Source organism: Anomaloglossus baeobatrachus, chromosome 4 (assembly GCF_048569485.1).
Source record: "Anomaloglossus baeobatrachus isolate aAnoBae1 chromosome 4, aAnoBae1.hap1, whole genome shotgun sequence".
In the NCBI taxonomy this organism is placed as follows: Eukaryota; Metazoa; Chordata; class Amphibia; order Anura; family Aromobatidae; genus Anomaloglossus; species Anomaloglossus baeobatrachus.
Window position 1 is genome coordinate 382,327,921 of NC_134356.1, and position 25,007 is coordinate 382,352,927.

The 25,007-nt window shown below is 47.8% G+C and overlaps 1 protein-coding gene across 5 annotated transcripts in view; it reads right to left on the reverse strand.

The window, feature by feature from the left end:
* PCLO (piccolo presynaptic cytomatrix protein) overlaps positions 1-25,007 on the reverse strand; it is a 540,339-nt gene that overhangs the window by 43,471 nt on the left and 471,861 nt on the right. For all 5 annotated transcript variants that reach the window (XM_075345226.1, XM_075345222.1, XM_075345224.1 and 2 more), the window contains one exon: positions 9,405-9,539. In XM_075345226.1, coding sequence (XP_075201341.1) covers positions 9,405-9,539 — 135 coding nt within the window. The remainder of the gene's footprint in view (positions 1-9,404; positions 9,540-25,007) is intronic.

Sequence of the window (25,007 nt, forward strand, 5' to 3'; positions counted from 1 at the left end):
CCGGCCTTCCCTGGCTGCTGGTTGAGTGGAGACAACCATTGATGAAACTCGGTCTCCAGAGCTAACCGTCCACAACTTCTCAGCGGTGTGACTCACATTTCCCATACATTTCAAAGTAAAACTTTGACCGCCTGATGGCATTGAGCTCTGCTGCCAGCATAGTAAGGAGGTGTGTGGTAGTCCTTGTGCGCAGTTACAAGGAAGGGTGGCCTGACCACACAGTGTTTGCGCCAAGGTGGAGGACCCACACGAGGTTGAAGAGGCAGAAGCAGTGTATTAACTTCTACATACAGAAGAAGGATTGAAACAACTCGTGGGGACGGCAAGACTTGTACAGCAGACCCTTCTCCATCTCTCCCCACAGTAACCCATTGCCCAGTCAGCAACATGTAACGCCCCTGTCCATGCTTACTGGGCCAATTATCTGTGGTGAAAAGCACCCTGTCACACAGAGTTTCTCAAGGAATCAGTGATGTTTAGTGCGACATGCTGGTGTAGCGCGTGCACGCCTTTGTTGGAGAAGGAGTGGCGCCTGGGCATCGGCTCTTGGGGCACTGCGATGGACATAAGGTCTCGAAAATCCTCGGTTAAAAAGGTTGGAAAGGCTGCATTTTGGTAGCCAACAGTTTCCAGATGCTGAAAGTCAACCTCTAAGCCATGTCATGCCCTTCTAAAAGCATGTAAAACACAGCGCGGGGACTCCAACCACAGTCTCCCTCGTTTCCACTAACTGGGCCACACACACCCCACTTGTCTGGCATCGGTTGAGCCCCCTTTTGAAAAAGAAAAAGATGCTTTGCATGAAGCACTCTCAAAAATACGCGTGCCTTTCCCGTCCCCTGGCTGATCCAGGGGAAGAACAGTCCTCTGAGAGCCATGACTTGTTCATCTTGGTTCTTTTAGAAACACAGCGCGGGGACTCCAACCACAGTCTCCCTCGTTTCCACTAACTGGGCCACACACACCCCACTTGACTGGCATCGGTTGAGCCCCCTTTTGAAAAAGAAAAAGATGCTTTGCATGAAGCACTCTCAAAAATACGCGTGCCTTTCCCGTCCCCTGGCTGACCCAGGGGAAGAAAAGTCCTCTGAGAGCCATGACTTGTTCATCTTGGTTCTTTTAGAAACACAGCGCGGGGACTCCAACCACAGTCTCCCTCGTTTCCACTAACTGGGCCACACACACCCCACTTGACTGGCATCGGTTGAGCCCCCTTTTGAAAAAGAAAAAGATGCTTTGCATGAAGCACTCTCAAAAATACGCGTGCCTTTCCCGTCCCCTGGCTGACCCAGGGGAAGAAAAGTCCTCTGAGAGCCATGACTTGTTCATCTTGGTTCTTTTAGAAACACAGCAAGGGGACTCCAACCACAGTCTCCCTCGTTTCCACTAACTGGGCCACACACACCCCACTTGCCTGGCATCGGTTGAGCCCCCTTTTGAAAAAGAAAAAGATGCTTTGCATGAAGCACTCTCAAAAATACGCTTGCCTTTCCCGTCCCCTGGCTGACCCAGGGGAAGAAAAGTCCTCTGAGAGCCATGTCCACATTGTCAGTGGACAGACACGTGTGCTTATCTGCCAGCAGACCCCCAGCAGCACTGAAGACAGGTTCCGAGAGAACGCTGGCTGCAGGACACGACAAGATCCCCAAGGCATACGTGGCGAGCTCAGGCAATTTATCAAGATTGGAAGCCTAAAATGAGCAGGGCTCAAGTTGCACAATAATGGAATCGATGTTTCCTTGCATATACTCATATATCTGTGTGTCCTCCTCTTTTTCCTTGTCCAGCTGTTTTGTTTTCGCATGAGCATATGTCCTTGTCACTTTCCCATGTGTTTGAGTTGTTTGTCACCTTTTGGACACCTTTGAGGGTGTTTTCTAGGTGTTTTTATGTGTTTGTGATTGCCTGCCATTGTTTCCTATGCAGTTCGAGTTTGGTTCGTCGAACGTTCGACGAGCCGAACTCGAACGGGACCTCTGTTCGGCGAACTGACCTCGAGCCGAACCGGGACCGGTTCGCTCATCTCTAAAAACCACAAATGGATAGTGACTGTATCAGGGCCAGTGGCAAGTCCATGCACCTGATACGGTAGGCCCAATATATCGTCAAAGGATGTCCCTCTGTTTACAACATATCAATGAGAACATACAGAATTGTATTCATATATAATACAGAGGGAACATTTGAAAACCACAAATAGATAGTGACTGTATCAGGGCCAGTGGCAGGTCCATGGATATGCAGTCAGGTCATATCACTATATTGTTGTAGTTCATAGTGAGTCTAGAATTTTTACAAACGTAATGTGAAAATCACGCCTGGGCAGAAATCATACCCTTTACTCGGCAAGCCAGCGTCCGACAACAGGTGCTGAGGTATAACTTTGATCCGGAAGGAAGGCCCCAAAATAGCCCGACGTACATTTCGATGAAGGTATTTTAATCTTCTTCAGGGGATGGGATGCCATGATGTTCTCATTGATATGTTGTAAACAGAGAGACATCCTTTGTGGATATATTTGGCCTACCGTATCAGGTGCATGTAATATCTTGCTTTGATCCGGTTTTAAGTGTTCATATTAATTCTTTATTTGATCACATGTTGTATGGAAGCCAATCACTTTTGCTCCTCTCATTTTTAGGCTGGAGGAAAACTTCTACCTACGCAAACTATAGTTTCTGCTGTGTTGGTCTGTGTTGTGGTATCCCAGACTTGCTGAACAAAGAGTTGCTTTGTGCTTGGTGTTGTTGTGGAGTTACTCGTCATCCTGTTGTTTCCACTCTTGTTTTCCTCCTTATCTCTTGTTGTCTTATACCTCTGTGTGTGTGTGCTGTGTGACAGAAATTTGATTTCCCCTGTTTGTCTATTTCTGTGAGTTAAATCACAGTCCTGTCCCAGCCCCTCAGAGGATAGGGGTATAAGATCAGAGCTGGTCAGGAGCCGAGCCAGGATGGAGACTCAGACATCCCCAGCAGTAGGGGTATTTCTGAGAATAGGGATAGCCAGGGCCCCCTAGCCGGCAGGTCAGCTTAGAGGCCCCTTTTTCCTGATATCCACATAGTCCCTTGTGACATTTATAGGCTACAGTAGCTATAAAAACAACCTAATATTACTTACCATTCTTGATCCAGAGCCAGCTTTTTGGAACTTTTTAGGGGCTACTGAGCTCAATGATTAGCTGTATCATTTTAAGGCTATGTGCCCACTAGAGATGAGCGAGCTTCTAAAGGCTTGAGTTCGGTTTGGTTCGTCGAACAAAGGCCGCGTTCGAGTTCAGCTCGACGAACCGTTCGACGAACCTCTCGAACCCCATTGAAAACAATGGGAGGCAAACACAAACACATAAAAACACATAGAAAACACCTTCAAAGGTGTCCAAAAGGTGACAAACAACTCCCAAGACACCACAAACACATGGGAAAGTGACAAGGACATATACTCAGGCGAAAACAAAACAGCTGGATGAGTTAAAAGAGGAGACACATATATAGGCATGTCATGCCCTTCTAAAATCATGTAAAACACAGCAAGGGGACTCCAAGCAGAGTCTCCCTTTTTTCCAAAAATTGGGCCCCACAGACACCCCTTCAGTGGCATCACTTTTGCCTCAGTTGCAAACTTGACAGGTAGATTTGCATCAAGCACATTCCAAAATACGCCAGCCTTAACTCTCCCCAGGATGACACCAGGGCAGGTAGCAAAGTCTTTTCTGAACCATGACTTGTTCATCTTGGCTCGTTTTTAAAAACACAGCAAGGGGACACCAAACAGAGTCTCCCTTTTTTCCAAAAATTGGGGCCCACAGACACCCCTTCAGTGGCATCACTTGTGCCCCAGTTGCAAACTTGACAGGTAGATTTGCATCAAGCACATTCCAAAATACACCAGCCTTAACTGTCCCCAGGATGACACCAGGGCAGGTAGCAAAGTCTTTTCTGAACCATGACTTGTTCATCTTGGCTCGTTTTTAAAAACACAGCAAGGGGACTCCAAACAGAGTCTCCCTTTTTTCCAAAAATTGGGCCCCACAGACACCCCTTCAGTGGCATCACTTTTGCCCCAGTTGCAAACTTGCCAGGTAGATTCGCATGAAGCACATTTCAAAATACGCCAGCCTTAACTGTCCCCAGGATGACACCGGGGTAGGTAGCAAAGTCTTTGCTGAACCAAGACTTGTTCATCTTGTCTCGTTTTTAAAAACACAGCAAGCGGACTCCAAGCAGAATCTCCCTTTTTCCAAAAATTGGGCCCCACAGACACCCCTTCAGGAGCATCACTTGTGCCCCAGTTGCAAACTTGACAGGAAGATTTGCATCAAGCACATTCCAAAATACGCCAGCCTTTACTCTCCCCAGGATGACACCCTTGTTAGTCCCATGCCTGCCGCCTTGGTGAAGCTGAACGTCTGGACCTTGTAGATGTTGGTATCCCTTGTGCATATGAATCCTCCTGTATGTCCTCCCTTTCCTCTTGTCCCACCACCTGACTCCGAATACTGTTTAGCGTGTGCTCCAGAATGTAAATGACTGGAATTGTCATGCTGATAATGGCATTTTCAGCGCTAAACATATTCGTCGCCATGTCGAAACTGTGCAGAAGGTTGCATAGGTCCTTGATCTGAGACCACTCCAGCAGTGTGATCTGCCCCACCTATGCATCTCGTTGGCCCAGGATATACGTCATAATGTATTGCACCAGGGCTCGGCGGTGCTGCCACAGTCAATGCAACATGTGGAGAGTCGAATTCCAGCATGTCGGCACATCGCATTTCAGGCGATGAACCGGCAGGCCAAAGACTTCTATAGCGATGCAAGTCGGTCAGCTGCGGCGGTTGAACGGTGGAAGTGAGCATAGAGTGACTGTGCCTTGTGCAGAAGCCCATCTAGGCCGGGATAGTGGGTTAAAAATTGTTGGACAACAAGGTTCAACACGTGAGCCATACAAGGCACGTGTGTCACCTTGCCCCGGTGAATGGCCGCACCCAGGTTTGCAGTATTGTCGCACACGGCCTTCCCTGGCTGCAAGTTGAGTGGAGACAACCATTTAAGAAACTCGCTCGCAAGAGCTGACCACAACTCCTCAGCTGTGTGACTCTTATTTCCAAGACGTTTCAAGGTAAAGACCGCCTGATGCAGTTGAGCTCTGCTGCCAGCATAGTAAGGAGGTGTGTAGGATTCCTTGTGCGCCATTACAACGCAGGTGGCCTGACCAGGCAGGCTTGGGGCAGAGGTGGAGGACCCAGACGAGGTTGAGGAGGCAGAAGCAGTGGAGGAACTTCTACATACAGAGGATTAACTCACAACTCGTGGGGACGGCAAGACTTGTTCAGCAGATGCTTCTCCATCTCTCACCATAGTTACCCAGTGCCCAGTCAGCGACATGTAACGCCCCTGTCCATGCTTACTGGTCCAAGTATTGGTGGTGAAATGCACCCTGTCAGACACTGAGTTGCTCAAGGAAGCGGTGATGTTGTGTGCGACATGCTGGTGTAGCGCAGCCACACCTTTCTTGGAGAAGTAGTGGCGACTGGGCATCTGGTACTGGGGCACTGCAACTGAAATAAGGTCTCAAAAACTCTCTGTGTCCACCAGGCGGAAAGGCAGCATTTTGGTAGCCAAGAGCTTACAGAGGGTGAAAGTCAACCTCTTAGCTTTGTCATGGCTCGGAGGAAATGGCCTTTTATTGGTCCACATCTGAGGGACTGAGACCTGGCTGGTGTTTGGAGATGGTGTGGAGTAGGGTGTCCCTGGCAAACTGCAGGTCTGTAAGGAAAGTGCAGGCGGAGACATGATGTTGCCTTCATCCAAACTTGGTGCTCTTGATGACTGAGAGAGCTCTACACCAGCACTTGTTTCCCCTTCCAAAACAACTGACGACCTGCCAAGCAAACTGCCTGTTGCGGTTAAAGAGGTGGAAGGTCTGCGTGGAAAAACATGTGTGACAGCTGTCCCCACAGTCATAGAGGATGAAGAGCGCACGGATGCACTGGAAGGGGCAGACGGTGGTTGGCCCTCTCCGCTAGCCCGCATTGTATCACGGTGAGCTTCCCATGGGGACTTATGCTTTTTATTCATGTGACGATTCATGGAAGAAGTTGTCAAACTGGTGAGGTTTTGGCCTCTACTTATAGATTGGTGAAAAATCTTACAGATCACATGATTTGGGAGATCCTTTGCGATGTCAAAAAAGGACCAGGCTAGGCTAGGCAAGGCTTAGAGCCCATGCGACCTGCAGAGCCACCCCGACTTGTGCTCAGAGGCAGAGTTGTGGCTGAGGAAGCAGTTGTTGACGTGCTTCCAGTACTCCGACTCTGTCCAGGAAGGCGCAAGGTTACTTCGTCGTCAGTAGCATCCTCCTCCACCGCCTCTGGTGACCTCCTCGAGTGCCTGACTGTGGGTTGACAGTAAGTACAATCTATAACTTCATCATCAAAAGTTGTGTTTGCACTCCCCTCGCCCTCAGACCTAATCTCTTCCTGCCCTGACTGAATAGTTAAGTTGTCATCCCAATCAGGTATCTGCGTCTCATCATCATCAGTATGTTCTTCATTGTCTCCACCCACAGGTGTTACAGTTTGGGAATGAGGGTCTACATTATGCTCAGAAACTTGGTCATCAGGGCCTGAATCTGAGTCACAAAGCTTTTGGGCATAACTGCAGACCATTTCCTGGTCTGTACTCACTGTAGCTTGGGAGCAGACCTCTGATTCCCAGGGTATAGTGTGACTGAACAGCTATGCAGACTCAGCCATCTCTGTCACACCATACTCTGCAGGGCGGGTGGAGACTTAAGAGCTGGGAGAAAGCAAGTGCGATTGGGGTGACAACTCAGAGGACTGTTGTTTTTTGGATGTTGAAGTTGAGGTAGAGGAGAGGGCACTTGTTGGAGCACTTGAGATCCATTCTAGCATGTTCTTTTTTTGTTACAGTTGTTCGGTTCCGTAAAAAAGGTAGCACATCCGATTGTCCATGGAAAGTAGTAGACATCTTACTTTTTCTGGAAGATGGCCTTTCTTCAGCAGATTTTAATGTAGCTTTCCCACCTACCCCACGGACACAAACTTTTTTTCCTTTTCCAACACGTCTGTTCCCCTTTCCACCAGCATCTGTCCTTTTGCCACTCATTTTGTTAGCAACAAGATTGGACACTTAAAATGTGGTAGCAAAAATGGAGAGGTGGTGTAGATTGCAGAGGTGGTCTAGCCTTATTGACAGCTGAAGAACCAACACTGAGTATCCCAGTCAATTTTATTATGCCCCTAACAGTGGCAGCACAGTTTGCAATTAGATTTGCGTAGCAAAATTGGACAGGTGTGTACCATGCACAGGTGCTGTACCGTGATTGCCAGCAAAGAAACACTAAGGTAGTATCCCAGTAAATTTTAGTATGCCCCTAACAGTGGCAGCACAGTTTGCAATTAGAATTGCGTATCAAAAATGGACAGGTGTGTACCATGCACAGGTGATGTACCGTGATTGCCAGCAAGGCAACACTAAGGTAGTATCCCAGTGAATTTTAGTATGCCCCTAACAGTGGCAGCTCAGTTTGCAATTAGAATTGCGTAGCAAAGATGGACAGGTGTGTACAATGCAGAGGTGGTCTAGCTTTATTGACAGCTGAATAACCAACACTGAGTATCCCAGTCAATTTTATTATGCCCCTAACAGTGGCAGCACAGTTTGCAATTAGATTTGCGTAGCAAAATTGGACAGGTGTGTACCATGCACAGGTGATGTACCGTGATTGCCAGCAAGGCAACACTAAGGTAGTATCCCAGTAAATTTTAGTATGCCCCTAACAGTGGCAGCACAGTTTGCAATTAGAATAGCGTGGCAAAAATGGGCAGGTGGGTAGAATACACGGGTGCTGTGGGTCAGTGGACAGCAAAGGAACACTAAGTTAGTATTCCAGACACTTTTAGGATGGCAGAAAAAGTGTCAGGTCTTTGGGGAAATAAAATAGCGTGGCAAAAATGGGCAGGTGGGTAGAATGCACGGGTGCTGTGGGTCAGTGGACAGCAAAAGAATACTAAGTTAGTATTCCAGACACTTTTAGGATGGCACAAAAAGTGTCAGCTCTTTGGGGAAATAAAATAGTGTGGCAAAAATGGGCAGGTGGGTAGAATGCACGGGTGCTGTGGGTCAGTGGGCAGCAAAGGAAGCTTCACTTTCTATCCCTGCTAATCAAAAAATGCAGCAAGGAATTGCCTGAGCTGAGGTAGTCAGACGCTGTGATCTAAAGTCCTACACAGCATTTGCACGGACCTGCCTAGCAGCTATGGCTATGAATGCCTGTAAATCAGCCCTGAAAAGGGCTGAAATAACCAGTAGTCCCTATTCCCTAAAGCGCTGGGTAAATTGCACTGTATCTCTATAGAGCACACAGCAGCAGCGGGAGCAGTGACTGTCACCCATACGCAGCAGACAGATAATGACGGCGACGTGGAAAATGGCCGTATCTTATAAGGCAAGGACATGTGACATGCACAGCCTATGCCACATGCCCTTGCTTGTCTGGCAAAAATCAACTTTGCAGTGTGTATCTCTGTGATTTGCTGACAGCCTGGCCTGCCCCACTGTACGCGCGATTAGGGGAAAAAAAAATGTCGATCGGCATTGTCTCATTACTCAGCAGCAGCACTGATCTAAACCCTGTCCCCCCCGCACACTAAATGCTGAATTTTGATAATAGCGTGATTCACAGTCACTCACACTATTACAGTGAAAAGCCAGCCAGTAACTAGCTAGGCTTTTTGTTGATCGAACCGTTCTCGAACGCTACTCGAACTGTCGAGCTTTTAGCAAAAGGCTCGAGTTCGTAGAGCCTCTCAAACACCCCCCAAAATCACTCGAAAATGAAATTGGCGAACCTCGAGCCTCGAACATCGCTTATCTCTAGTGCCCACATTGCGTATTTGCATGCAGTTACGCTGCCTATTGCACTGCAGCATAACTGCATGCGTCTTGCGTCCCCTGCACAATCTATGAAGATTGTGCATAATCCATGCCCACGTTGCGTTTTAGAACGCAGCGATTTGCATGCTGCCAAATTGCTGCATTCTAAAAAGAAACATGTCACTTCTTTCGTGCGCTTTGCATGCTGTCTCCATTCTGTCTATAGGGAGAGGCAGCATCCAGAGCGCATGAATTCTGCAGTCACAAAAGTTTCAGAATGGAGCTTTTCAGCTGCGCTCTGAAGCGAACATGCAGTGAGTTTAACGCTGCGGTGCAGAGCGCACACACGTGGGCACATAGCCTTATAGTCACTTCTTCAGACAAACAACAGAGACCGAGGCTGTAACAGGGAGTTTTGAACTGGACCAGTAGAGGGTAAGAAATACTCATTTTTCTAAAGCTACCGAAGCTAAAAAAGGGAACAACAATTTTAGTACTTCTTCACCTTACCTGGCAGATGATCTGGAGACTTAAATTTGTATGTAATATTTCTGCATTGCAGAATCTCCACAATCAGCTGCTCTCCATCTGTCTTCATTTCTTTTTTCAGGGCAATTTTGATTTCACCCATGACCTGGGTTTTACCTGGACAGGAATACAATAAAGCAATAATAAGCGAATGTTATACTACTTTTCATGTGCTGTTTGCACCATAATCAAGTGTGCTACTAAACTCTAACCTATCATTTTTGGCAACTTTCTCCAAAATGAGACACAAATAAGCTTCTCTTAAAGACTTGTGAAGAAAGTAAATGATTGTTCATGGCCTATCTTGATGAGAAATTGCACAATAACTATGAGACATTGCTTTGAGCTGCAACTTGAAAAAGTAAATCAAGCTGTTCAAATTCTCAACAAGCTTGAATGAATTAAAGTTTCCATGGTGAGACATTTTCTATTTATTGCCACCAGAAGCAGTAAACTACATAAGGAATAATATTGCCCATGCTGTGATAAAAGGACAAAATATACTCTTGAATGCACTTGCTATTTTTTTTTAAATCCAGTTTAAAGACAAAGATGCTATAATACTTAGCTATGAAAAGAAATACAAAGAAAAGTATGTATAAAGTCATATATTTGTTTTTTTTTATTATAATTGCATCTTACAATACAGAGAAATCCTTCACTTCATCATCCCACCAGCACATGGAAAAGCTTTGGTAAATGACATTTAACAAAACAATATAATATGGTGAAGCTTTATGTCTGTATAACAATGCACACATCCGTCATCAAAGGCCGACTGCAAAAAATCTGTTACTCATTGCAATTGGGTAAAGTGTGTTGTCATTTATACATCAACCTAAATGAATTCTACTATATTTGGTAACATATTTATGTGAAGTTAATACACGACCTATTGTAGTGGCTGACTGATTATCATATATGCATGAAGTTGGTTAACATCTTCCACAAATCCACAGGAATCAATATATAAAAACAAAGTAAAATAATAGTCTAAGTTTACACGTTTCGAGCAAGTGGCCAAACTATTTTCTATAAAGCTGTTGACCATATACCAAAAATGAACAGTGTTTCAAACCTGGACCATCATAAATGTAAAGCAGGCAGCTTAGCGGGAGAAGGTCAGGTGCCCTATGGTCTGGGAGAGATACTCTGAAGAACAGACACAAGACATCCCTATATAACGTGAGCTTTTCAGGATGTCATGTACAACAAATTCTGTTGGAATATGTTTAGTACTTTATAATGCAATTTTTCACTGGATGAGCTTTGGGGTCATAAAGGGATTGACTGGTTTAGCTACACAGCCAAGCCATATAAATGTTTTGGGGAAGCTGATGCTTCTCACTGGTTTCCTTTAAGGAGTTAAAAGATAAATTTCCAAAGCAGAAAACCTCTTGCTGTTATTAATACAAGAAATATTAGCACCATCATTAAAGGGGTTGGACACTCTATGCTTACTGTTAAGAAATCTGTTTCCGATGCATACATTCAATTATCCCATATAGCTGTCACGCTCCCCGGGTCCTCACCCCCGTTCCCCGGCTCACCTGCCACGCTCTCCGCTCCCCAGTCACCGGATTCCGTCCGTCCCAGGGCTCCGGGCCCCCGATCCCGGCGCCCGACAGCTTCCCTGGACCTGGCCGGCTCCCCTGCGTCCTCCTCGCAGCCTCCTTCCCTGGCTTCTGGCACCCGGGCGGCGCGCATGCGCATTAGGGCGCGCGCGCGCGGTCACTGACCCTTTCTTAAAGGGCCAGCGTCCATTAACAGGAAATGAGGTTGCACAGGTACAGGGTATATAAGGGGTCATTGTCCAAGGGGGCGGGGCCTGATCTTCGTGTTCCCTGAGCTAGGAGTCAGGTCTCCTGGTGTTACTGTGCTCGTACTCACCTATCTCTCTTTGTAGAGCCGTGCCTGCTTCGCCATCCAGTCTGCCGTGTCCTGATCCCCGCACGCTGTCCGTCTGCCATCTGACAGTCCGTACCATCCCGGATCCCTGCGGTGACCCGTCATCTTGCTCCAGAGGTTCCGGACCCCGCCTGATATCACCTCGGCCTCCGAACCTGAGCTACGTCACCAAGACCACCTTCTGTGACTCCGTGGTCCCTGGGACTCCTCCGCTGCCTTCACTTGCACGGACTGTTCTACTGCCCATCAGTGCTTCAGCTGCCGGACTCCCTCCCACCATCTCAGAGAGTTCGGTCCAGTGGATCCACCTCCTGGGTCTGCCCGACCGCCCGGCCGTGACAGTAAGATCAGGCCATGGATCCCGCTGCAGCACTATTGGCCCTGCAAGAGGAACTCCAACGCCAGCGTGAAGTCCAGACCCGCATGCTGCAATTTATGACCTCCGTGGACACCCGCCTGTACACGTTACAAGCATCCATGACGCCTGCGGCACCCAGGTCCTCCAATGGACAATCCACGGCTCCCGCACCAGTGGCAGCCTCGTCGGGTGCTTCCCAACTCCGGTTGGCTTCACCACCTCGTTATTCTGGAGATCCCAAGACCTGCAGGGGCTTCATCAACCAATGTTCCCTTCATTTCACGCAGCTGCCACATCTATTCGCCTCCGACCAAGCCAAGGTCGCCTTTATAATGTCCCACCTAGAGGGCGAGGCACTGGCGTGGATGAACCCCTTGTGGGAGAAGGAGGACCCTGTGACCAAGAACCTTCGAGAGTTCCTGCAGGCCTTTCGCAGTACCTTTGACGAGCCGGGACGCGCCTCCGCGTCTGCTTCATCACTTCTCCGCCTACGTCAAGGAACACTGACGGTGGGCCAATACGCCATCCGTTTCCGCACTTTGGCTTCTGAACTCGGGTGGAATAATGAGGCCCTGACAGCCGCCTTCTGGGAGGGACTCTCGAGTCGCATCAAAGATGAGTTGGCGGGTCGTGACTTGCCCTCCACCCTAGATGCCCTGATTGCCCTGGCTACTCGAGTGGACATTCGTTTTCAGGAGCGCTCTAAAGAGCTGTCTCGTGAGAGACGACCGGTACGGCATTCCTCACCTCCCCAGAAGCCCTCCGCACCTCAGTCATCAACAGCTGGGATTCCCGTCCACGAGCCCATGCAGATTGACCGAGTACGACAGTCTGAACAGCGTCGAGCAGAGCGGCTCGCCAAGGGCCTCTGCTTTTACTGCGGAGAGGGCACACACCTGCTACGCGCCTGTCCAGAGAGGCCGGGAAACTCCAAAGCCTAGGGTTGGTAGGAGAGGCCACCCTAGGTGCTGGGACTCTCTCAGACCCGGTTATGTGGACTGTGCAAGTGTCAACGGGAGAGACACGGTTCACGGCTGAGGCATACCTCGATTCCGGGGCAGCAGGCAATTTCATTCAGCAGGCCACGGTGGACAAGTACCAGCTGCCTGTTACTCCACTTGACAAACCCCTCGTGATAGCCTCTGTGGATGGGAGACCCCTCTCTGATACCATCTCCTGGGTCACCAGACCGGTCGAACTACGTATCGGTGCCCTGCACACCGAGAACATCTCTCTCTACGTCCTTCCACACATGTCCCATCAAATCCTGCTGGGACTTCCCTGGTTGCGGACACACGAACCCTCAGTCAGCTGGGGTACTGGCGAAATCACCCGATGGGGCCCTTCTTGTCATGAGAAGTGTCTGAAGTCCATACCACACATCCGACGACCTCCGGTTCCAGAGAACCTACCGGAACTGCCCTCGGCCTATTGGTCCTTCGCAGACGTTTTCGACAAGAAGGAGTCTGAGGTACTTCCGCCACACCGTCCCTACGATTGTGCCATCGACCTGCTCCCAGGAACAACACCACCTCGAGGACGGATATATCCGTTGTCCCCAGCCGAAACCAGGGCCATGTCTACCTACATCACAGAGAGCCTGGCTAAGGGATTCATCCGGAGATCCTCCTCTCCTGCGGGAGCGGGCTTCTTCTTCGTTAAGAAGAAAGAGGGTGACCTACGCCCCTGCATCGACTACCGGGGTCTGAATCAGATCACCGTAAAGAACAAGTACCCTCTGCCGCTCATCCCCGAATTGTTCGACCGGCTCAGAGGAGCCCGTGTGTTCACCAAACTGGATCTTCGGGGTGCTTACAACCTAGTTCGTATCCGCTCTGGGGACGAATGGAAGACCGCGTTTAATACTCGCGATGGGCACTATGAATACTGCGTGATGCCCTTCGGCCTATGTAATGCACCAGCAGTCTTCCAAGAATTGGTGAACGACATCTTCCGGGACCTCCTCTACGTCTGTGTAGTAGTGTATCTGGATGACATCCTTATCTACTCTCCGGACCTCCAGACCCACAGAGAGAACGTCCAGCTGGTCCTACAACGACTGAGAGAGAATCGTCTATACGCCAAATATGAGAAGTGTGTCTTTGAGCAGTCTTCTCTCCCTTTCCTGGGATACATCATCTCGGGTACTGGACTGCAAATGGATCCTAAGAAGGTGTCCTCCATACTCAACTGGCCTCCCCCTTCTGGACTAAAGGCAATCCAACGGTTCCTGGGATTTGCCAACTACTACCGCCAGTTCATCCCTCACTTCTCTGCCCTGACTGCTCCTCTCTCCGCTTTGACCAAAAAGGAGGCTAATCCAAAGGACTGGTCACCTGCGGCCGACGCCGCGTTTTGCTCACTGAAGCGAGCATTTGCCTCCGCTCCTGTACTCCACCGTCCGGAGTTAAACCGCCAGTTCACCTTGGAGGTGGATGCCTCCTCCTCGGGAGCCGGAGCAGTGCTCATGCAAAAGTCCTCCTCCGGGAAGATGGTTACATGCGGTTTCTTCTCCAAGAGCTTCTCTGCACCTGAACGTAATTACACCATCGGTGACCGAGAACTATTGGCGGTCAAACTGGCTCTGGAGGAATGGCGCTACCTCCTGGAAGGAGCAGTGTACCCCGTGATTATCTACACGGACCACAAGAACCTGGAATACCTACGGTCCGCTCAGCGACTGAACCCACGGCAAGCCAGGTGGTCCTTATTCTTTGCCAGGTTCGACTTCCAGCTCCATTTCCGACCCGCAGACAAGAATGTACGTGCGGATGCCTTGTCTAGGTCTTTCATGCCCATGGAGCAGGAGGAAGAGACTACCCAGCCTATCATCCCTCCTAGCAAGATTATTCCGGTGGCCCCTGTCACCCTGGCCCAGATACCGCCCGGAAAGACCTATGTCTCTGAGACTGACAGGCAAAAGGTGTTACACTGGGGTCATGCCTCGAAAACAGCCGGTCATGCAGGCCAGAAGAGAACATGGGGTGCGATTGTACGCCATTATTGGTGGCCATCCCTTCGCACGGACGTCGCTGCTTTTGTCTCTGCCTGCTCCTCTTGTGCCAGGAACAAGACGCCCAAACACCTGCCCTATGGCCGTCTTCTGCCTCTGCCGATACCCACAATTCCGTGGCAACACATAGCGATGGATTTTATTACGGACTTGCCATTATCCTCTGGACACACAGTCATATGGGTCGTGGTGGACCGGTTCTCCAAAATGGCTCACTTCGTCCCTATGGCTGGACTGCCCTCTGCTCAGGAACTCGCGGAAGCCTATATACATCACATCTTCCGCTTGCATGGTTTCCCATCCCACATCGTGTCCGACCGAGGAACTCAGTTTACCTCCCGCTTCTGGAGGGCGCTCTGCAAACATCTGGGTGTGACTCTGGACTTTTCTTCTGCTTACCATCCTCAGTCTAATGGCCAAGTGGAGAGGGTCAATCAAATCTTGACCTCCTTCTTACGTCACTACGTCAACGCCCATCACGACGACTGGTCCACGCTTCTACCTTGGGCTGAATTCTCACATAACCACCACATCAGTGAGTCGTCCTCCAAATCTCCCTTCCATGTAGTTTACGGACTTCAACCCTCCGTCCCGTTGCCTATATCCCCTTCATCGGATGTTCCGGCTGCTGATACTGCAGTTCGTGACTTTGCTACCATTTGGGACTCTGTCAAAGCGTCCCTTGGGCGCGCTTCCCAGCGGATGAAGAAACACGCTGACAAGAGACGTCTGGATCCTCCGTGTTTCTCTCCTGGTGACCTGGTCTGGCTTGCTTCCCAGTACATCCGATTGAAGATACCTTCCTACAAGCTGGGTCCTCGCTACATCGGGCCGTTTAAGGTCCTCAGCAAGATCAATGAGGTATCCTACAAGCTACAGCTCCCGGCCACGATGAGGATACCCAACTCCTTCCACGTCTCTCTGCTCAAGCCGGTTGTCCTTGGTCCCTTCTCCGCTGCTGCCAGTCCGGCCCCTCCTCCTATTGCCGATGATGACATCTATGCGGTAAGGGATATCGTGGCCATGAAGACCGTACGAGGTCGACAGTTCTTCCTGGTGGACTGGGAAGGGTATGGTCCTGAGGATAGGTCTTGGGAGCCCAGGGAGAACGTGGGCACTCCTCTTATCCGTGCCTTCATGTCCCGGTTGCGGGGAGGGGGGCGTGGGGGGGGGGGGTACTGTCACGCTCCCCGGGTCCTCACCCCCGTTCCCCGGCTCACCTGCCACGCTCTCCGCTCCCCAGTCACCGGATTCCGTCCGTCCCAGGGCTCCGGGCCCCCGATCCCGGCGCCCGACAGCTTCCCTGGACCTGGCCGGCTCCCCTGCGTCCTCCTCGCAGCCTCCTTCCCTGGCTTCTGGCACCCGGGCGGCGCGCATGCGCATTAGGCGCGCGCGCGCGGTCACTGACCCTTTCTTAAAGGGCCAGCGTCCATTAACAGGAAATGAGGTTGCACAGGTACAGGGTATATAAGGGGTCATTGTCCAAGGGGGCGGGGCCTGATCTTCGTGTTCCCTGAGCTAGGAGTCAGGTCTCCTGGTGTTACTGTGCTCGTACTCACCTATCTCTCTTTGTAGAGCCGTGCCTGCTTCGCCATCCAGTCTGCCGTGTCCTGATCCCCGCACGCTGTCCGTCTGCCATCTGACAGTCCGTACCATCCCGGATCCCTGCGGTGACCCGTCATCTTGCTCCAGAGGTTCCGGACCCCGCCTGATATCACCTCGGCCTCCGAACCTGAGCTACGTCACCAAGACCACCTTCTGTGACTCCGTGGTCCCTGGGACTCCTCCGCTGCCTTCACTTGCACGGACTGTTCTACTGCCCATCAGTGCTTCAGCTGCCGGACTCCCTCCCACCATCTCAGAGAGTTCGGTCCAGTGGATCCACCTCCTGGGTCTGCCCGACCGCCCGGCCGTGACAATAGCTCTCTTTAAAGGGAACCTGTCACCAGATTTTTGCCCTCTAAGCTGCGGCAACCACCATTTGGCTCTTATATACAGCATTCTAACATGCTGTATATAAGAGCCCAGGCCACTGTGTACAACATAAAAAACACTTTATAATACTCACCTAAACTTGTCACTGCGGTGGATGTGGCTCAGTTGGGCATCTTCGTCCTCCGGTGCCGGCGCCGCCTCTTTCGGCCATCTTTGTCGCCGCCTCTGTCGTCCTTCTGAAGCCGCGGTGCATGACGCGTCCAACGTCATGCACACTCGCCAGCATTCAGGTCTTGAGCAGGCGCACTTTGTTCTGTCCTGAGCAGGGCAGATCATAGCATTGAAGTGCGCATGCGCGGGACCGGCGAGTGTGTATGATGTAGATGCATCATGCACCGCGGCTTCAGAAGGAGGACGAAGATGGCTGAAAGAGGCGACGCCGGCACCGGAGGACGAAGACTCCCATCTATGCCACAACCACAGCAGTGACTGGTTTAGGTAAGTATTATAAAGTGTTTTTTTATTTTCTACACAACGGTCTGGGCTCTTATATACAGCATGTTAGAATGTTGTATATAAGAGCCACTGGTGGTGGCCGCAGTGTATAGGGTAGAAAACTGGTGACAGGTTCCCTTTAAAGAGAACCTGTCATTAAGATTTCATACCCCAAACTAAAGCCATGAATTGAAAGGTGCTTTAATACTGATTTTACTAGATTACTATTTTGCTAGATTAGAGAAATCCATAGTTAAAACTGAATGCATTCCCAGAACAGTAGGATGGGCCCTGCAGTTACCATTCTATGGCCTTCCTTCTGTTGTCTGCCTCCTGTCACTGACTAAAAGGTGACTGAAACATGGGTGGCCAAAAAGTTAGGCTGGTTTCAGACATCCATGTTTCAGGTATATGTGACATCCGTTTTCTAAAACGGATGCCACACGTACCTATATTATCATTTGCTTTTAATCACACGTCTATGTTTTCACACGGACCGTGTAACCTCTCATGTCCCCGCATGCACACACGCAGGCATGTCTGTTTTTTCTCCGGCAGCACGGGTATCACACGGATCGCACACTGATGTCATCTGTGTGACATCAGTTTGACACGTAACGGAGAAAGCACGGGTCTTTTTAATAAAAAGATTTCTATATTTACCTCTCTCCAGCGATGCTGTCTCCGGCTCTGCTGCCTTCCACTCCTTATCGCCGCTCATTATACTTACTGAATATTCAGTGCCCTGTGGAGCTGGAAGCAGGAGCAGCGCTGGGGAGTTCAGTGCCGGGGACCGCATCGCTAGGTAAGTATACAGCAGAGTGTGTGTGTATGTGTGTGTGTGTGTGTAGTGAGAACCTGGAAGCGGGGACAGCAAAGGGAACTCATCACGGTTCCCAATGAACTCTGATGAACCCCTGAAGCTGTGGCACAGGTGTCGCGGGGGTCATCAGGATGTCATCAGAGTTCATTGGGAACTACAATGACCTCCTGGATGTCACTGTGCTTGCAGAAAACTCACCTGTCCCCGCAGTGCTGTCCTCGGCGGTGCTGTATCCAGCGCTGTCCCCACGAGGCTCTGGCTACAAGGTCCTGAGTGCGGTGAATAATCAATGAATATAATGAACGGCAGTCAGGAGTGGGAGGCAGCAAGGCCGAAGATAACAGATAAATATGGAAAATCTTTTTATTTCACAGACACGTGTTTTCTCCAGTACAAGTCACACGTATGCAAACATGGATGTCACATGTGTGCCACACGTGTGACACGCGTATGACATACGTATGACACACGTGTGACCATAGCCATGCATGTGACTGGTACCTGATTAAACACGGACGTCTGAAACCGGCCTTAGAGACATCATTCAGGTTGGGTGTAACGCTGGCGCCCCTGCAATGTGCCATGTCCTCCGCCCAGCGGAGACATCGGCGGCTCAGCTTCCTGAACAGTCTGCAGTTCCTGTCACTGCCTCCTGTTCCCAGAGTCCGTGCATGCAATGCAGGTCTCCCTTTCACTTCTTTGCCCGGTCTTCCCTCTGCCCCCATGCTTGTGGAGTAATTCATTCAACATATCTTCCGCCTCCATAGTTCACCCCTCCATATTGTCTGTAATACATAGTTCAAGTCCAGATTCTGGAGGGTCACCTTCAAGTTGCTGGACTTCTTTTCAGCCTATCATTCAAAGTCCAAAGGTAAAGTGGATCGGGTCAATAAGATTCACAAATGCACACCACAGCGATTGGGTCAAACTTCTACCTTGGGTGGAGTTCTTCTACAACAATCATGTGAGTCCTCAGCAAATTCTGCTTTCTACATCTTTATGGATAGCAGCTCAATATTCCTTTCCCTATGGCTACCACCTCTGGCATCCCGGTGGTTGATGATCTCACCAGGAGTTTCTCTAATATCTGCGCGGATACCAAGGCCACTCTGGAGAAGTCATCTGAACGGATGAAAAAGCATGTGGATAAGAGACTCCTGGATCCACCCTTGTTCTGGCCTGGAGACAAGGTATGGCTATCTCAAGATGCCCTCCTACAAGTTGGGTCCTTGTTTTATTGGTCCCTTCGAGATCCTCCAGATTAATGACATATCCTACAAGCTTAAGTTTCTGGTCTCTTTACGTATTCCCTATTCCTTTCACATGTCTCTCATCTACATGTCTCTCCTCTAGCAATTCATCTTGAGACGCTTCTTCAAGGATTTTGACATCTCGCTCTTACCAGTTAGCTTGGATAACGACTTTGAGTTAAAAAACATCCTAGCCATGAAGAAGTTGAGAGGTAAAACCATTTTTCTAGTGGATTGGAAGGGTTTTGATCCTGAGTAGAGGTCATCTGAGCCAAAGAAGAATGTTAATGTCCTTTTCTCCTGAAGAGATTCCTTTTGGGTTTGGGAAAGAAGGAATGTAAGAGGGGACGCCGGCAAGCTATTCTTCCTGGCCACTCTGTGGTCCACGTCACTGCCTCCTTTTCCTCTTAAAGGTCCAGCGTGCCATAATCTGGAAGTACCTATCAGCCTACAGCTGAGATTTAATAACTATTTAAGGCATCCACCTTTATGGGAGATGCCCGAGCAACGTGGTCATTCAGTTAGATTCTTGTTTGCTAGTTGTCAGACTCTGTGGCTGCTAACCTGTACCTGTGTACCCATCTGGAATACCTGCATACAAATATACAAATACCAGCCTGCCAGTACCAACCCACCTGACAGTACCAGCCTAGCTGCCAGTTTGTTCCAGCCATCCAGTCGTGCAGTCTGTATTAGTTGTCCAGTCTGTACCAGCTGTCCAGTATGTTCCAGGCCTCCAGTGTGAACCATCTATCCCTAACTTCACCTGAGTCCATATGGGCCTGCCTGTACGAAGAGATCCCTTGGAGTGGTACCTGGTGGCTACCTTTCAGCAGTAGCGTAACCTCACCATCAGAGGCTCTCTCCAGGGTAAGCCTTGCTCTGTGGCACAGTAAGTTCACACCCACCCACGTGACACAAGGTAATAGAGAGAAGTAGAAGAGCTAAAAGTGAAGTGCCCAACAGCAAAATTAATTTCTTCAAGAAAGGCAAGGATCTCTTAACCATTAACCACTTCATGACCGTTTAACTATATTTACATCATACGCTTTGTCTCTGCCTTTGATATGGGCTCACACACTGACAGGTAATTTAATCAGCCATCAAGTGCCTCTAACAGCCATGGGTGGATTGGATATCCACCCTTAGCTGTTTACTAGTTAAATTCCACAGTCAATCACTCACAGCAGCATTTAACACACCCAGACAGGAAGTCAGGAGTGACGGGAGCGAAGCAACGATGGGTTGTCATGACAGTCTGCTGATAATACCCATGCCTATCATCACAATCCACCTGTAAACGCCTGCTGCAAGCCGGCATTTACAGTGGGTATGGAAAGTATTCAGACCCCTTTAAATTTTTCACTTTTTATTTCATTGCAGCCATTTGGCAAAACCAAAAATGTTCACTTTTTTTTCTCATTAATTTAAACTCTGCACCCCATCTTGACAGAAAAAACCCCAGAAATGTAGAAATTTTTGCAAATGTATTAAACAAGAAAAACTGAAATATCACATGGTCATAAGTATTCAGACCCTTTGCTCAGAAAATCATATTTAAGTCACATGCCGTCCATTTTTTTGTGATCCTCCTTGAGATGGTTCTACTCCTTCATTGGAGTCCAGCTGTGTTTAATTAAACTGATAGGAATTAATTTGGAAAGGCAAACAGCTGTTTATAGAAGACGTCACAGCTCACAGTGCATGTCAGACCAAATGAGTAGCATGAGGTCAAAGGAACTGCCTAAATAGCTCAGAGACAGAATTGTGGCAAGGCACAGATCTGGCCAAGGTCACAAAAGAATATCAGCGGTAATCAAGGTTCCTAAGAGCACAGTGGCCTCCATAATCCTTAAATGGAAGAAGTTTGGGATCACCAGAACTCTTCCTAGACCTGACTGTCCAGCCAAACGGAGATATCATGGGAGAAGAGCCTTGGTGAGAGAGGTAAAGAAGAGCCCCAAGATCACCGTGGCTGAGCTCCAGAAATGCAGTATGGATATGGAAGAAAGTTGCACAAAGTCAACTATCACTGCAGTCTGGCCTTTATGGCAGAGTGGCCCGATGGAAGCCTCTCCTCAGGGCAAGGCATATGAAAGCCTACACAGAGTTTGCCAAAAAACACATGAAGGACTCCCAGACTATGAGAAATAAGATTCTCTGATCTGATGAGACGAAGATAGAACTTTATGGTGATCATTCTAATTAGTATGTGTGGAGAAAACCAGGCACTGCTCATCACCTGCCATATACAATCCCAACAGTAAAACATGGTGGTGGCAGCATCATGCTATGGGGGTGTTTTTCAACTGCGGGGACAGGACGACTGGTTGCAATTGAAGGAAAGATGAATGCGACCAAGTACAGAGATATTCTAGAAGAAAACTTCTTCCAGAGTGCTCTTGATTTTAGACTTAGCCAAAGGTTCACCTTCCAACAAAACAATGACCCTAAGCACACAGCTAAAATAACAAAGGAGTGGCTTCAGAACAACTCTGTGACCATTCTTGACTGGTCAAACTAGAGCCCTGACCTAAACCCAATTAAACATCTCTGGAGAGACTTGAAAATGGCTGTCCACCAACGTTTACCATCCCACCTGACGGAACTGGAGAGGATCTGCAAGGAAGAATGACAGAAGATCCTTAAATTCACATGTGAAAAACTTGTTGCATCATTCCCAAGAAGACTCATGGCTGTCCTAGCTCAAAAGAGTGCTTCTACTCAATGCTGAGCAAAGGGTCTGAATACGTATGACTATGTGTTATTTCAGTTTTTCTTGTTTAATACATTTGCAAAAAACTCTACATTTCTTTTTATTCTGTCAGGATGGGGTGCAGAGTGTACATTAATGAGAAAAAATTGAACTTTTTTAAAGTTACCAAATGGCTGCAATGAAACATAGAGTGAAAAATTTAAAGTGGTCTGAATACTTTCCGTACCCACTGTATAGGTGATCGTGAATTTCTTCTATACAGAGCAGTGCTGATGCACATCGCTGTACCTAAGGGAACTATTAAATACAGTGACAAGTTAAAAAAAGTTAGAAAAATATTTTTAAAACTTAAAAACCCTCACAAATGTACAAAAAGTAAATATACATATTTTATATCAGTGCATTCACAAATGTCCAATCTATGAAATTATAAAATAAATTAAATTGATTGATAAACCTCGGAATGAGAAAAAAAATCAAAATGCCAGAGTTCAATTTTTTTGGTCACAGCAACATTGTAATAAAATCCAATAAGAGGCAATCAAAACATTATATCTACCCCAGAATGGTAACACTAAAAATTTCAGCTCAGGGCACAAAAACCAAGCCCTCACACAGCCCTAGATCTAAAAAAATTGATAACATTAAGCTTACTTCACACTGTGTTCCGATCTCTGTTCAGTGGTCCTGTTGGGGCTTTTGTCCGAACCCCCCGCAATCCGGGTTTTGCATGTATGTGCTGACAGGGCCATTGACTATAATAGTGCAGACGGAGTCACCATGTGCTCTGTCGTGCACCATTTTCGGGAGTATAAGCTTACTGGAGGCGGACACCCTGACGTGGTAAACTGTGTCTGGATATCTGCATGCAGTGGGCATATATGCCTAATAAAGGAGCACGACAGATCACATGGTGACTACATCTGCACCATTATAGTCAATAGCCCTGTTTAACCTGAATAACTTTAAAGGGAACCTGTCAGCAGATTTGGGGCCTATAAGCTGCGGCCACCACCAGTGGGCTCTTATATACAGCATTCTAACATGCTGTATATAAGAGCCCAGGCCGCTGTGTAGAACGTAAAAATCACTTTATAATACTTACCTAAATAGTCGCTGCAGTGGAGTTGGGTCATATGGGTGTCTCCATTCTCCGGTGCCGGCGCCTCCTTTTCCGGCCATCTTTGTCGTCCTTGTTTGGAAGCTGGGGTGCATGACGCGTCCCACGTCACCCATACTCACCGGCATTGAGAAAAGGCACAGACGCACTTTGATATGCCCTGAGCAGAGCAGATCAAAGTATTGTAGTGCGCCTGGGCGGGATCTCAATACCGGCAAGTGTGTATGATGCATCATGCACACAGGCTTTAGAAGGAGGACGAAGATGGCCGAAAGAGGAGACACCGACACCAGAGAACGGAGACCTCCATATGACCCAACTCCACCGCATTGGTAGTTTAGGTGAGTATTATAAAGTGATTTTTACGTTCTACACAGCGGCCTGGGCTCTTATATAAAGCATGTTAGAATGATGTATATAAGAGCCCACTGATGGTGGGCTTATAGGCTCCTTTTAAATGTGGCTTGTCCAGCAAAACCATGCAGCATTTCTTAATCAAAGTCAATCACTGCTATTTCGCTATACTTGTCTGCTCTTAGCAGAGTGTTTCTATAGATTATCCACACCACTGCACAGACTAGAATCAAGACGGTTCTTGGTTTGGAATGCACTTCTTGAAATTTCCCTTGGGCTAAAGTTATTTCTGTATCTCCTGAAAGTATTTTTTATTTAAGTACTTTACAAGTGGATTTACTTTTAAAAAAATAGATTATTAAAAACATTTGTGCTAATGGGAAAACCCAATAAAAGTGACTAAATGAAGATGACTGTTTATGTTCCTCGTAGACAGGTTTTCACTTAACAGCAATTCATTACGCTTCGGCTATCCAGAATATTTCTGTGAAAATAGTTTTCTTGTATTAACTATTTAGTTCTTTATACTGCTTATCTATTACAAATATAATCCAAGCAGTACAGATATTGGCTTCTCCCAATTTCATCCCCATCCGGTGGCTTTCAATATGACTCAACCAAATGCACATTGATTTGTTAGGGTGCAAATTAAATTATCAGTATGATTTTGGAGTGTAAGGCTGCTTTCACATGTTCAGTAGTCATCTGTTAGAACGGATCCAGCAGCAATCCGTTGGCAAAAAAATGTGCAAACACAACTTTATTGTCCATTTTGAAAAAAAATGATTTTTTAGTATGCAATTTTTAAACATTGGAGTCTATGGAAAACAGTTAACTGATTGTCAGTTTCAAATGGAAGATAAATAGCAGAGTAAGAAAAAAAGCAGATCCTTTACAAATGAAAGAACAGTGGATGGTTAAATAGGAATCAGTTATTGGATCCATTTTCCATAGACTCCCATGTTAAAAAAACAAAACAGATCATGCAAAAATCAATTTTTTCAAATCATACAAAAAAGTTGTGTTTGCCAACGGATTGCTACTGGATCCGTTCTGACGGATGATTACTGGCTATGTGAACTCAGCCTAAGAGGATGCCAGATTACTTGAAGGAAACCATATATATGAAAAAACAAAAACCAAGTAAGCTGGACCTCATTGTAGCAATAAATCGCATGTACCCCAAATCACGATGAGGACAATCGAAAGAAAGGGGTTCTACCATGCTGGTACATAATGAGTTAAAACCACAATTATGAAAAAGTTGCTTTTATTTGTACAAAAGTGCACAACAATAATACAAGTGGCAATGAAACAATTAATATAAAACAGATAACCAGATACTGAGGCAGGGTGGAGAAAAAAGTTCCACATGAGGGAGAGAGACTCCCCCCAAAAAATAATGTTTTAAGATCGCAATAAAGGAGTACAAATAGTAGGGAAGAAAAAGTCCCACTAACTAATAACATCCATGTAGATGAAAAAAACTAGTAAAGTATGTATACCAGGATGTGCAGTATACAAGGGTCAATCACAGGGCCACATAATTGAACAACCCACCAATGGTAAAAAAGTAATAAAGTGTTTGGGGTTAATAAAGGGGTAAAAAAAGG